Source organism: Crotalus tigris, unplaced genomic scaffold (genome assembly GCF_016545835.1).
Source record: "Crotalus tigris isolate CLP2741 ecotype Arizona unplaced genomic scaffold, ASM1654583v1 scf7180000017623.1712378, whole genome shotgun sequence".
Classification (NCBI taxonomy): Eukaryota; Metazoa; Chordata; class Lepidosauria; order Squamata; family Viperidae; genus Crotalus; species Crotalus tigris.
The window spans coordinates 1,348,184-1,358,948 of record NW_024096518.1 but is presented as its reverse complement, the minus strand read 5'-3'; the positions used below and the strand labels follow the sequence as shown (position 1 = coordinate 1,358,948).

Here is a 10,765-nt window from a genome sequence, read left to right as displayed (position 1 = left end):
CTCTTAGCTTAACCGACGTCATAGAGTTGTTATTGAGGGGAAATAGGAAAGTTGGATGTGTTTTCTGGCTTGAGTTATTTGTAAAAATGAAGGTGGAATACAAATAAATAAAATACAATATTTTCTAAGCCACCATATTGTTCATGCAAAATTTTTCAGGTGATAATAAACCTTTATTAGCCTAATTGCAAAATTGAAAATGTTCGCTTCAAGGAGTAAACCTCAAGTATGATGGTTTAAAAAGATATAAAAAAGGGAAAAGGGAAGAGATGTTGCCAGTGCGTAAGTAGGTGAAAACCTATCAGTTCCCGTTTTTCCCCACAGCTACCAAAAATAGGTTTGCCTCTTCAAAGGACATATAAAAAGGCATCAAAGTAACCTCTACGCAAGCTCATTTGCAAGAGAAGCATGCGCATTTATTAAAAAATGTGTCGGAGATTCATTCAGCCCAACTCGGTTTTCCTTGTTGATTTCCACGCCGCTGTTTCATTGGTTTATTTTCTTGCTCGCTTTCAACTCCAACCGGTCTTCCTGATTGGTTTGGCGGGCCACGAAGTTTTCTCAAGTCCGACTCTTTCCTCTTTTTTTTTTTTTTTGTACTTCCATTGGCTGTCTTTACTCCATCTCCTGGCTCCTCCTTTCAGCTATCCACCTTCCGACGCCATGTATCGCTCGTTATCTCCTTTCCACCGTTTTTGTTGCGTGGCCCTCGCTCTCGAGTCCCAGTTCCGAAGCGTTCGTCTGCTGAGTTGTTTCTACAATCCTCCCCGCCAACGAGGAATGGTGAGTATGTAATTTCTTGTGTCGGGAAAGGGGACCAGAATAAATTTTGGAAGGTGACCTTGGACAATCTCTGGGTGTCCCGGCTGCTAGTGTTGGGGGGGGGGGGGAAGAGGGAAGATCGCGAGGATAGGAGATTCGGATTCCTCTCATTGTGGCCTTGACGAAATTAATACTACAGAGAAGGATGAGGAAATGACGCCATCAAGTTGAACGCCTCCAAAATACACATGGTGGAAGGCCGTCGTTGTTAAAGAGGTTTCTAAAATACAAATGTGTGCTAGCTGATACTAATCAAGATAATTGAGAAGGAACAACAGCACCGTTGAGCAATAAACAAATAAGAACATGCCAGTTGCACATTACTATTAGGAACGAGAACTGAATATACTGAGTATGCTAAGGCACTACATGCAAAATCAAAATCATGGCCTTGTAAAATTCATGCCATTTTTATTAATACACTAATGCTAAAAAAAATCCTTGTGACATATGCTGTTGCTCATCTAATCAAAGAAAATGTATATGATGCCTTTCCGAATCAAACTGCAGATCTTTCAAAGAGGTATAACATTTATACCTGCTGTTTACATGGCCACCCATCTCAAACTAATGACTGGGCATTGGAGACTTTTTAAATACATTTCATTCACATCTGTTTGGAGATAAATTCTGCCAAAAGTCTTCCAGAAAATTCTTGATTTGTTTTCTTAATAGCTTTTATCTTCCAGAGTGAGAGATGTGCTATTAAGCAGTAGGGAGCTTTTTGAATAAAATGTGACCATTATGTTCACTTAAAGCTGACATTTTAAGTGAAATTAAATCTTTAAGAATTCCTGGTGTCAGTTTTGCCAAGATAAAAGAAACAAGTAGGTTGAAACCAGGCTAGTCTACTTTCACTGCATTGCATAGGTGAGAGAATTTGATTTCTATACAGTATAATAAAAACTTTCATTGGATGTATAGGAATTATTCAAATTGTATCATAATTATCCTCAATAGTTTGCAATAAATTTAGTTATCAGAGACCTGCATCCCTATTTATTTAAAATATTTATGTAGCTTCTGCTCATTGGTTTATTGGCTATTTGTGCCAGTTCTAGTTTTTGCTAAAAGAAACTTTGACCCCTGGAGAGGTAGTGAAATAACAAATAACTTGGAAGAGAGCAATTGTTCTTGTTCTGAAAAAAGAGGGAGAAGGGAAACTGTAAATACTAAACTTGGAAGGATTTTAGATTTTTTTATTTCTAAGATAACATTGTGTAGATATATTTTGACAAAACTTTTAACAGACTACCCCATAACGTACTGAATAGTAAACTAATTATAATAGATATATAATTGAGTCAAAAATCATTCAGTATGTTTATCAATGGTTTTCAACAAATTGAAGAGAAATATCAACTAGGAAGCTGCAGTATTTAGTCTTGGGTTTTGTAGTTAGCTTAAAACTGGGTGGAATATTTATATCTTTGAAAAATATATAAAATTGAAAGGATCTTGATATATTTGTAAAATAGATTAAAAATAAGAAAATATAAAGAGATTCATGCAAAATTCTTTACTTATTAAACTAAAGTTTTGCATTGATTATCACTGGAAAATCAGATGCAATGTAAACTGTTGATAATCATCTATAAAGCTCTATATGACTTAGGACTTGGATTCCTTTGAGACTGTCTTTCTCTTACTATTTCTGCCTGACCAGTATGATACAGTACAGTTGGACACACCACGTCCCAGGTATAAAATATTGCCACTTTTTGCAATCTAGACCTTTTTTTGTAGCTGTGCTATTCTGTGGAAAAATATCACCCTAAAGTTCTAATAGCCTAAATCCCATTGGGCTTTCATAAAGCTGTGGAATCAACACTTTTAGCAAGCCCTGAATTTTTCTTCTGATAAATATGATTATGTAATATTGTCTGTTTTGTTATTAATATTTTTTAACAATTGTTTTAAATTTTGTATGTATTGTAAGCTATCTAGAGTTACTTCAGTGATTGAAATGGCATTCATAAAAGGAGGAAGGAGGGGATACTTGCCAATTGTACTGTACTTGTGTAAAAGATCTTGAAATACTAATTGATTTATATAGTTGTGTGGGAAGTCAGCCACCCCCCCCCCAGAGAAGGAAACATTAAAAGGGCAGAATATTATATTTCCTCAAAGGATCTTAAAGAGGCAGAAAAGCATGCCCAGTTTTTCTTTTCTTTTTTTTGTAATATATTTTATTAATTTTTTAAAAAAACATAAATCACTTAATAATTGGTGAACAGTGTGTTGTCTGGGTTACATTTGTAAAACAATCACTAATTGATTGATTGACTAACAATTTATAGAAATTGATTTCTATAATCCATAATCCATATAATAGTTTTAGTTGATTTCCTCTTTTCCCAAAATATCCTCTTTTGCAACATTGAGTTAATACAATTCTTATTGTTTTGATAGATAACAATTAAATATATATTTTCTCCAGGATGATGAGTGTAGAATCTACCGGATGGGTTATTTCAGCCTTCCTGCCCAGATAGACTAGGTCAGAACTTTGGCCACGCCTCCTTCAGGGTGTGTCTTTCCAGTTTTGACTTAGTCTCGTGCTCAGCAAGGCACAGATATTTAGGCTCCTTAACTAGGCTAAGTTTTTTGCATTTATTTTTCACTATTTCAATTTAATTAGGTTAATTCTTCCTTTGGTTATTTAAAATGTAGTATTTCCTTGTTTTTTCTGTGTAAATGGGATCGAATTGGCAGAGATTTAAATTTCTAAATTCAAAGGGGCCTTCTGGCTTTGAGCCTTTTAGGCTCCTGTAAAAAGAGCTGCAGGCCTCCCTTTCTCCGAGCGGGGTTTTTTTTCCACTGCCGATCAGATGGCACAGCGGAGCACGGACCAGCCTACCAGCTGGCTCTTGGAAATCAGAGTCATCCAGGACCCAGGCCGTTCAGAGGCTTCCCTTTTTGGCTTCATAGTAACGAGGTTTATCTTGGCCGCATGACTCGGATCGCAGCGGAGGCTGCGCAACCAACAGCAAGTTATTTCTGTGATCAGGGGGAGAGTGCTTGTTTTGGCAACTGCTGTTCCTAACAGAGAGGCTGATTCCCTCCGTTCCTCCCTCTGGCGTGTTTACGCTTTCTCGGAGGCTCGGAACGAGCACGACCGCCATTTTGATCGTGTGCGCAAGATGCAGTCACCATTTTGAGAGAGTCATTGTGGGTGGTCGCCATTTTGGATGTGGCTTTAGCTGCGGCCACCATTTTGGGTGTGTCCTAGGCACGGAAGTTCCTCTTAAGGACTTTGAGGCTTGCCTTATTCTCTTCTGGCCTGTGTTTACAGGCCTCTAACCGGGGGGAAGTTTTACAGCTGTTCCACACAATTCACTTATTTGATCCTGACCTATACACATTATTGTGTAATCACTCATTGGTGACTCTGTTACATATTCTTGTTTTTGGTGTGAGTTGAGCGACGGGGAATTGTTTAGATCACCTGTCCTACATAGAGAGTGGCATTTGTCACTGGCCTAGATAGACAGTTCTAGGAAGCTATCTGGCTGTCCCTGCCATTGCTGTTGTGCAGAGCGAGGATTGGTTTTCCATCTCTTGTCAATTCAGATCTGCGTGTTGGGTTCCCCCCACTTCTGGATATCTCCTACCCGGATTATCTAGATCGCAATGGCAGACAGTCCATCGCCACAGGCACCACAGGGCTCTGGTATTCCCCCTGCATAGACAAAGCGCAGATCTATTGATTTGGACACGGGGAAAAGAAAAAGACCAAAACAAAACATCTTTCTACTAAAGAGCCCTTTAAAACGTCTGAGCGAGAGGCTTCGAGGAGACATTTGGCACTGGAAAGAGAATTCTCCAAAGGCTCAGGTCCAGTGAGGCTGAAGTGGTTTCCCCCACTCCATTGGACACTCCTACGTCTGAGCTACCATTCACAACTTCTCATGATGTTCCAAGGGCTTGGTCTCCTCAAGGGGAAACTGCAGGTTGGTTCCCCTCGCTCCTCTTCATCATCTTCCCACCATAGTCCTGAGGCCACGTCTGTTCCAGCTGTGGCTGGTGCCAGCTATGAGGAAGAAGGGGATAGATGGTCAACTGAATTTCAGTTTTTCATGCACAATGCATTTATGCAATTCATGTCTTCTAGGGGGCAGCAGTCTTTCCAACCACCACCACCTCCTCCCATGCCTCCTTCTCAGGCGGCAGGCACCTCTGTTCCTGGTTCAGGGGTTTCTGAGACTTCTTCCCAGCTAGGGGATGAAGGGTCTGTGGACCTGGAGGAAGCTGACACGCTCATGTCAGAGGATGAGGAGACTGCGCCTGAACAGGCATCAACCTCCGAGCTTTTTGATCCCTCCCTTTTCAGGTCTCTACTGTTAAAGGCCATTACCACTGTTAACCTCACTTCGATGCAGGAGGAGAAACTTTCCACCTCAGCTAGTCAGGAATCCAATCCTCTGTTTGAAGAACAGGTGGTGGAGGACAAGCAGATTCCCTGTCCATAGGTATTCCGCACTACGGTGGAGAAGCAGTGGTCATCCTTGGCCACTCTGCCTTCCCCTAGTAGTACAGAAAAGAAACTATTTAATGTGTCTCCTTCGTTCGCCTCCCTATTGGAGGTTCCTTCAGTAGATACTCCTCTTGCTTCTCTGTTTTCCACTTCTGCTATTCTAGGAGATATGCTTGAGGCTTTGAAGGCGGAGGAAAAGAAGTTGAACTCTCTATCCGCAGAGCGCACCAAGCTTCAGCATGGGCGATAAAGGCCACGATTGCATCCTCCTTTGCCAGGGCATCAATCATGTGGCTTCGTGAGATTCAATCACTTGTCCCACCTGACCAGGTCCGTGTACATCATACACTAAAGAAGCTGGTGGCTGCCTCTGAATACGTGGCAGACGCTTCCCTTCACTCAACCAGGTATTCTGCAAGATCCATTGCAGCCACTGTGGCTCTCGTAGGCTTCTGTGGCTGAGACAGTGGAGAACTGATTTGAAGTCTAAGTGGCGTCTATCCACGTCCAAATATAGCGGTTCTCAGTTCGGACCAATCCTTCAACCACACATTATTGAGGGCAAGGATAAACGTAAGATTCTGGCACATCCATCCAAACGGTCGGACAGAAGGCCCCAACAAGAGCTCCGTAGGCAAGCCTTTCGTCCCAACGGTTCATGGGAATGGAGGCAGCCCTTTCGGGCAGGGTAGTCCTGGGATTGGTCAAGAGGCTCACGATCCTTTACCCCCAGACAGGATCGTCTGCAGGACCGCCAAAACACGGGAGCCAAGAGCCAATTCCAATCTAAACATCCCTTCTGGGGATCAGGAGGTCGTCCATATAGGCGGTCCAAGTGATGCCAAGGAGGACTATCCCATTGGGGGTCGTCTGACACTGTTCAGTGACATTTGGGAGACGACCACCACGGACTCCTGGGTAAGGGAAACCGTCAAGTACGTTCTCGCCCTAGAGTTCTACCCCCCCCCCGATCGCTTCATTCAGTGTCCGGTGTCAAGAAACACAAACAAAGCACAACTGGTATCTACGGCCATCTCTCATCTATTGGACATCGGCAATAGAACCAGTCTCCAGGGATCAGGAAAGAAAGGGGTTCTGCTCCATCCTGTTTGTGGTTCCCATAGCCTCAGGAAGATGGAGGGCGATACTGGACCTAAAGGGTCTAAATTACTTCTTAACCTACAGGAGGTTCAAGATGCAGACCCTAAGGTCCATTCTCACCAGTATCAGGAAAGGGGATTTCCTCTCATCCATAGATCTAACAGAGGCGTACCTTCACATACCCATTCTCCCAGAACATCGCAGGTTCCTTCAGTTCTACTACGCACGTCGGCACTACCAATACAGAGCTCTTCCCTTCGGTCCTCAGCACCGAGGGTTTTCACCAAAATTCTGGCAGTTTTGGCGGCCCACCTCAGACTGAGGCCGGTGGGGGTTCAGTGTTATCTAGACGACATCCTAGTGCAGTCCAGCTCCTTCCAGTCAGCCCACTCAGATCTGGAGATCACGATTCATACACTTCAGGATCACGGGTTCTCCGTGAACTTCAAAAAGAGTCACACGATTCCAACAAAGTGCCTCCTACATCTTGGGGTGATAATAGATTCAGACATTTGCAAGGTCTATCTTTCACAAGAATGTCGGGTCAGCATCCGAAAGCTGGTACATCAGGTTCGGAGAGACAAGACAGTGCCCTTGGTACAGCTGTCCCAAATCTTGGGAAAGATGATTTCTTGCATGGGGATCGTTCCGTGGGCCAGGCTTCACTCAAGACGCCTTCAGTGGTTCCTCCTTCCCTTTCAGAAACAGAACCTCAGTTCCTCCAACAAAAAGGTCAGAGTTCCACATCACATCTTGTCATCCCTCCTATGGTGGGCTTCATCCGCAATGAACAAGGGGACCATCTTCAAGGAGCCCCTCAGGCTCACACTGACCACAGACGCCAGTCTGTTCGGTTGGGGCACCCAAATCCAGACTCACCTGGCCCAGGGTCAGTGGTCCCGATCCGACATAGCTCACAACATAAATTGGCTTGAGTTCAGGGCCATACAGCTAGCTCTCCAACAGTTCTCCTCCCTAGTCAAGGGACAGCACGTCCTAGTCCTGACGGACAACGTGGCGGCCAAAGCCCACGTCAACAAGCAGGGAGGGACCCAATCCTGGTCGCTCATGCAGGAGCCCCTGGGCCTAGGTCTGTGGGCAGAATCCAATCTGGGTCCATCAGAGTGGAACACATCTCGGGGGAGGTGAATCAACAGGCAGATTCCCTAAGCAGGGTCATAGTGGACCACTCAGAGTGGCGACTGGACCCGGCACTGTTCAGGGAGATCTCATTAAGGTTCGGTCGTCTGCATCTGGATTTCTTTGCCTCACCGTCGAACACTCAACTTCCCAGATTCTTCTCCAGGTTCCCGACACGGGGAGCGGAGGGAACAGACGCCCTCCATTGCCAGTGGCTGGGAGATCTGCTGTATGCCTTTCCCCCCCTCCCTTCCGTTGTTACAGGCAACCATCTGCAAATTGATTCAGGAAAGGGCGGAGATAATCTTGATTGCTCCACATTGGCCAAGACACCCGTGGTTTGCCGACCTTGTGGATCTTTCACTCTCGCCACCGTGGAAGTTTCCCCCAGACCGGGTGGCTCTCAGTCAAGAGAACCTTCAACATCCAGACCCACAGTGGCTCCAGTTAGCTGCCTGGCACTTGAGCAGGAAAGTTTAACCAGGCAATCCTATCCGTCCGGGGTGATCTTAATGATTCAAACTTTAGGCGCCCCTCGACCAATAGGATTTATGATGCCACATGGAGGAACTTCTGTACATGGTGTAATAAACATAATCTTAATCCTCTCACGGTCACAATCCCCAATATTCTGGATTATCTGCTGGAAGGTATGAACAAGGGTTTATTTCCCAGTACCATCCGCAGACAGGTTGCGGCCCTGTCAACGGTCCTTACCTGTGATAACTCGGTCTTTGTCGCAACATCCAGCAGTTAGTGCCTTTCTTAAGGGGGCAGTTAGCTCTAGACCGCCTGCGGCCCATCGCTACCCGTTGTGGGACCTACCCAAGGTATTGCAGGCTCTGATCTCTTCTCCGTTTGAGCCTCTAGGTTCTTGTTCTCTTCATTTCCTGTCTTTGAAGGTGGCATTCCTTATAGCCATAACATCGGCTAGAAGAATATCGGAATTAGGCGCACTTTCAGTGAGAAGTGATCTTTGTACCTTCTTCGAGGACAGAGTGGTCCTCAGATTGGATCCTTCCTTCATTCCGAAGGTTAATTCCTTGTTTCACAGGTCCCAAGAGCTAGTTCTTCCTGATTTTTGTCCAAATCCTTCTCATAGTCAGGAACAACAGTGGCATAAATTGGACGTACGCAGGGCTCTGCATCACTATATCAAGCGAATCTCGGCCTTCCGGAAGTCAGAGGCATTGTTTGTGTCCTTTCAACCCTCCGCCATGGGTCAGAAGGTTTCTTCTTCGACCATTGGTAGGTGGATAAGGGCATGTATTGCTAGGGCCTACCTGTCTCAGTCTCTTCCTGTTCCTGTACACATTACAGCCCATTCTACTTGCAGCGTGCTGCTTCTGCTGCTTGGCACACGTAGGCTTCGATTGAGGAAATTTGCAGGGCAGCGATGTGGTCCTCCCCTTCTGTGTTTGTCAGGCATTACAGGATTGATAGGTTTGCAGCAGCGGACGCTGCTTTTAGCAGACGGGTCCTACAACAGGTTTCTTCGCAGGGGACAAAGCCCTTCCCCCCCGTAGGGACATGGGCAGCTTTGGTATGTACCATCCGGTGGATTCTACACTCATCATGCTGGAGAAGGGGCGTTGTCTTACCTGAACGCCTTTTCTCAGCATGATGATGTAGAATCCACACCCTCCCTTGAGGCAGTCTAGGCAGGTGTCTTGATAATTGGAGCTAGTGTGCCGGACTTCGTCAGTGATGCTTCGCCTCATCAAAACTGGGAAGACACACCCTGAAGGAGGCATGGCCAAAGTTCTGACCTAGTCTATCTGGGCAGGAAGGCTGAAATAATCCATCTGATGGATTCTACATCATCATGCTGAGAAAAGGCGTTCAGGTAAGACAACGCCCCTTTTCCCAATAGTCCTAAAAATAATCACATCAATATAATATTTCTTTTCTATCCAATCATTGTGGCTGCCAATTTTTTTTAATAGCCCCAAGTCTCCCTCCCCCACGCCAAAACCAGCTCTATAGAAATGCAGATGTAATAATCCATTCAGGAAGATTGGAGTCTTCCAGCTAGAAGCTTAGGAAGACAAAGACACCTAAAATCTACATACTCTATTCAAACTCTTGGACAGGACATAATAGGATTAACCCACAGATGCCAAAAGGGCACACTCAGACTCAGGTCAAAGTACATGACACAGGAAATACAAAGCCTCAAACAAGAACAGGAAACAACTCCAAACAAAAGCCCAAGAGGATATAAAACCCACTCCCCACTACATGTGCTCACTCTTTTCTTTCAGACCCATCTTTCTTTCTGGCTCTCTCCTCTTCAATAAACTACAATCGTCTTTCTAAAGCAGGGCTTTCTCCAGCATGATGACTGAAGAATCCACCAATGGGTTATTTCAGTTCTCCTGCCCAATCAGACTAAGTTGTCATGCCCCTTTTTGACCGGGACCTCCCAGTTTCATCTTAGTCTTTCGCCCATGAGGACGTGATAACTTGACTCTCTTCATTGAATAGCAGGTCAGACTAGATATTGATAAATCATTGGTGGATTCTTCTTGGAGAATAGGAGAGTTATAGTTGGTTGTTTCCCTTCTCTGGGAGGTCTGGCCCTTTTCCCTTTCCCTTAGGGGCAGAGTAGTATTCCTCTCCTTGCAAGGGGGGGGATTGGCTGCTTTTTTCCTAAACTCAGCAGTTCGCTGAGTCATTTCCCCAATTTAACTGAAAGGTAGGGGTGCTCCTTTCGTTTTAGTAAATAAAGGGGCTGGGTTCTTCAAATTCCCTTTTGGGCAGCGGATGCATTCTTATCTAACGACAGCCATTTTGAGGCCACGTGGCTTCTTCTCTGACCGGGCCTGGTCAGAGCTTCTCACTAACGGCCGCCATTTTGAGTCCACTGGCCTACTTCTTCTTTGAAGCAATTTCGGGATAACATCCAAATCTGCTTGTTGCACGGAGTATGCTTCTGGGGAGGACCCTTTTTGCCTTCAAATTCTTTTTTCCGGCTGTCGCTAGAAGAAACGAAGCCTCGTTCAGTAGCGGCGAACAGATTAGGCGCGACTTGCTCATCAGAGGCTTGGAAAATCGAATTATTTACATTTTTCCTTTTCTGGAATTGGAGCATTCAAAGACTGGAACAGGGATTCATTTCCTCTCCCTTCCCCCCCCCCCCTGAATTCAGGGCGTCCACCATTTTGTCACCTACTATTCCCATAGGGAAATGCCCAGGGCAGGCAGGGACACCATTTTGGGTTT

General features: G+C 44.9%; 1 protein-coding gene across 1 annotated transcript in view; it reads left to right on the top strand.

The window, feature by feature from the left end:
* The first annotated feature begins 556 nt into the window (after positions 1-556).
* Positions 557-10,765, top strand: part of FH (fumarate hydratase) — a 78,243-nt gene continuing 68,034 nt past the window's right edge. Inside the window, exon 1 of the mRNA XM_039332115.1 lies at positions 557-783. Within this exon, the coding sequence (XP_039188049.1) occupies positions 664-783 (120 nt within the window). The 5' untranslated portion in view covers positions 557-663. The remainder of the gene's footprint in view (positions 784-10,765) is intronic.